The 4,098-nt window shown below is 41.2% G+C and overlaps 1 protein-coding gene across 1 annotated transcript; it reads right to left on the reverse strand.

The window, feature by feature from the left end:
• Positions 1 to 2,649: 2,649 nt before the first annotated feature.
• On the reverse strand, positions 2,650 to 4,098 carry LOC106140796 (uncharacterized). The gene has a single exon (XM_013342432.2). It carries the CDS (start codon positions 4,096 to 4,098, stop codon positions 2,650 to 2,652), a length of 1,449 nt encoding a protein of 482 aa, XP_013197886.2.

A 4,098-nucleotide genomic window follows, 5' to 3' on the forward strand; every position in this document is an offset into this window, starting at 1 on the left:
AAAATCTGTCTGTGATATTTTTACAAGAGTTAAAATAAACAAAATTACTGCTTTATCAGATTCAACAATCGTGTTGTCGTGGTTACAAACGGAACCATATAAATTGAAAACTTTTGTTTGTCACCGTGTGACACAGATAATAGAAGTTTTACCTCCTCATTATTGGCGTCATGTCTGCAGTGAAGATAATCTAGCAGATCTTTGTTCCCGCGGAGCATCTCCGTCGCAACTTATCAGTTGCACTCAGAAATGGTTATACGGGTCAGATTGGATGAAAAAGGATTATAAGGATTGGCCTATTTGTACCTTCGTTATCGAAAATAATAGCAAACTACCAGAAGTGAAATTAGTAAATTTATTTTCAAATAATAGCTTGTGTCAAGAAACTAAACAAGATTTTTGTATACGAATGTTTAGTCTGTTTTCATCTTTCACGAAATTACAAAGATCGTGTGCTTGGATTTTAAGATTAAAAAATAAGGATAAAATATCCACAACTTTATCGACAGTTGAATTAAATGAAGCACTGGACAGGTTAATTCGTTTAGTTCAGAGTGCATATTATGAATCTGAATTACAGTTATTAAAGAATTATAAACATGTAGCTTCGCTTCGAAAATTATCGCCATTTATTGATACCTCCGGCTTTCTCAGGGTAGGGGGTCGTATAGGTTATTCTGAACTTCCATATAATGCTAAACATCCACGTCTGTTACCGAAGGATAGTCAATTTACTAGATTATTAATAGAATATTTACATAAAAAATATTTACATGTAGGTCCACGTACCTTACAAAACATTATTAATGAAAATTACTGGATTCCATCCGCTCGTAGCGTAATAAGATCCGTTTTATCCAAATGTAAAATTTGCTTTAAATGCAAACCGTCTTTGTTACAACCTGAGATGGCACCGCTACCACCTACCAGGTTGTTACCCCACAAAGTATTTGCTCACGTTGGAGTAGATCTCGGTGGTCCATTCTTAATCAAAACTAGTTTATATCGTCATGCTAAAGTTTCTAAAGCTTATTTAGCATTATTCATCTGTTTTTCCACAAAAGCAGTACATCTAGAGGTGTTATCTTCTTTGTCCGCCGAATGTTTTCTCGCTTGTTTAGATCGCTTTGTTGCTCGTCGGGGTCTTTGCTCGGCACTTTATTCAGACTGTGGTACCAATTTTATAGCATCGAGTAAGCATTTGAACGAAATTCAAAAGTTTTTGCGTGATAACGAGAATGACATCACTGATGGCTGCGCCAAAAGACAATTAGTGTGGAGGTTTAATGTTCCAAGTGCTCCTAACATGGGTGGACTCTGGGAAGCTGGCATAAAGTCAGCTAAATATCATTTATTACGTAGCGTAGGTGAAAAGTCCTTAACGTTTGAGGAACTAACTACTGTATTTTGTAAAGTTGAAGCAGTTTTAAATTCGCGCCCGTTGTGTCCACTGCCAGCTAGTGACAACCCTAATGAATTTAACGTCTTGACTGCCGGACACTTTCTAATCGGCAGAAGTTTAACCTCCTTACCAGAGTATAATTTCCAAGAAGTGCCCGAAAATAGACTGTCACGATGGCAGTATGTACAAAAGTGCTCTCAAATTTTCTGGAAACGCTGGAGTCACGAATATTTAAATACACTTCAACAAAGAGCAAAATTGTTTAATTCATCCACCAACCTAAATGTTGGAGATTTAGTTCTGGTTAAAACCGATAATGCCCCTTCATGTAAATGGCCATTAGGGAAAATAGAAAAATTACATCCCGGTCCTGACGGTGTTGTCCGTTGTGTTACCTTGCGCACTGAAAAGAGTGTTCTGCAAAGACCAGTCAATAAACTTAGTCCATTACCCTATACCAATTAGTTTCTTAAACTTTAAATACCTAAGTAAATCTTAGTTTTTTAATTATTATTATTTATTTATTTTTAAATATATTGTTATATATACCTTTGTCAATTTTCATGACTTATTATCTCTTTAAAGTATACTTTCTTAATTATTAGAAACCATAACTATGGTTTCGGTAGGGGGTATGTTTCGTATTTAATCTGTGGTTGGATACTTCCTTTTTGAATGTTGAGGGCGCCACCGGACTAATGTGTGGTAGAAAGTACCAGTTTTAGCCACCGAGAGAAAAAGTGGCGCTAGAGTAGTCTGCTTCAAGCGCGCTCGCAATCACCATCGAAACTTTTAATAAATTTTGTTTTAAGTGATTTTGGACAGAGTTGTGTGTGTGGTATATCTTCAATTACCCGGAGGCCTCCGTGAGGAACTGGGAAATCTGCCGTGCAGAGGAAAGGTGAGTCGTACTCAAATTTCATTGGGGATTTGTCCAACCCGGGCAACCACATTACATACCTACCTACTCTAATTTATCTCCTTTATTAAATACAGTCCATTGTTATCCCACATATGTTTTTTTTTTTTTATTGTTTCACTCTCTCCTTTTTGCTCGTGGGAAATAATTCAACAATTTAATTTATTTATTCAACAGTTTCTTGCTTACATTTACTTATACTAAATTTATACTTCTTACATATATACTTTTCTTTATAGTTACATTTTTATTTCCTATTTAGATATGCCTATATACTTATATGCCTATGGTGTTTCACCGTATACTCCTATATTATAATGGCACAATACTAATCTATACGGCGGACATCACAGTTTATTTTGCTACTATTTTTCTTATTTACTACTGTTACAATGTATTTCATAAATTTTAAGAAATCCTTTCTATTTTTATTTCGGATGATTCCTGCTAGGTTATCTAAAATTATTTTACAGCCTATCTTATATTCTAAGTCTGCTCTTTGCCGACCAAAGATCGGGCAATCCGTGAGTAGGTGGGGGACCGTTTCGTTGACTCCCGGGTCACACTCGCATTCTGGGCTATTTCGGCATTTAAATTTGCACAGGTAATCCGCAAAGCCGCCGTGACCGGTCAGTATTTGAGTTATCGGGCCGCTTAAGGTTATCTGACGCACCACCTTGTAAGCGTCAGATGCCACAGGGAAGAAGATCTTTGTGGTGCCGGCGGTCTCGCCCAACCTGTATCTGTCGTCCCATACCCCAAGGGACCTCTTACGGAGTATTCCCTTGACACATGAGACGGGACAGAGGTCGTAATCCGCTTTCCTTTTGGTGTTTACAGCGGCTTCCTTGGCCAGCTGATCGGCCCTCTCGTTTCCCTCCAGCCCCGCGTGTGCCTTGATCCAGAAAAGCTTTATCGACTTATTCTGGCGGGTGATTGTTTTCAGGTTCTCCCTTGTTTTTACTGCTAAAGGATGAAGGGAAACGGGGCTTGTTACCGTTTGTAACGCTGCCATGGAGTCGCTGTAGACTCCAAAAGTACTTGCATTGTACTTTATGACTCTCCTCGTGGCCTCACATATCGCCAAGAGCTCGGCCTGATAGACCGTGCAGTAAGACGACAGACAAAACTTGACGGACCTGGTCTCCGCCTCGCCTCTCCATATGGAGATCGCTGCGCCGACCCCCCCGTCAATCTTGCTGCCGTCCGTGTAGATTCTAACATCAAAATTGATGTTAGCCTCCACCTGTTGTCGGTCTGCCAGGCCGGTAAAACCCAAGTCGATACGCTCGGCCGGATGAGGAGCGTCAAGGGCAGATGCCGTTCGCTCGATCTCCCAGTCCCCCAACTCCGGCAGCCGCGCACCCCTCTTGATCTCGTACAACGAAGCAGCTTCGCGTATACGAAGATCGAGGGGGAGCAGACCGGCCAAAACCAGTGCTGAGTTAAGAGAGACCGTGCGATAAGCTCTGCATATCTTTTGAGCGAAGCCGCGCTGCACCGCGTCCAGCTGTTTGCGGACACTGATCTTCTCTGCTGCGGCACCCCACACGCTCGCGGCATACAACACGACCGGTTCCACGGCGGCGTTGTAGATCACCCGCACAATCTCTGGATTTAAACCCCAGTTTGTTTTTGCCGCCTTGGCCAGTTGCCTGTATATGCCTGTGGCTTTTTTACAGGCGTTTGCCACATGTGCATTGAATGTTAGTTTGGAGTCGATGGTGACCCCCAGCAGCTTGATCTGGCTTACTGGCTGAATGGCAGTCCCGCCCAT

The sequence above is a fragment of the Amyelois transitella genome, chromosome W, assembly GCF_032362555.1.
Source record: "Amyelois transitella isolate CPQ chromosome W, ilAmyTran1.1, whole genome shotgun sequence".
Classification (NCBI taxonomy): domain Eukaryota; kingdom Metazoa; phylum Arthropoda; class Insecta; order Lepidoptera; family Pyralidae; genus Amyelois; species Amyelois transitella.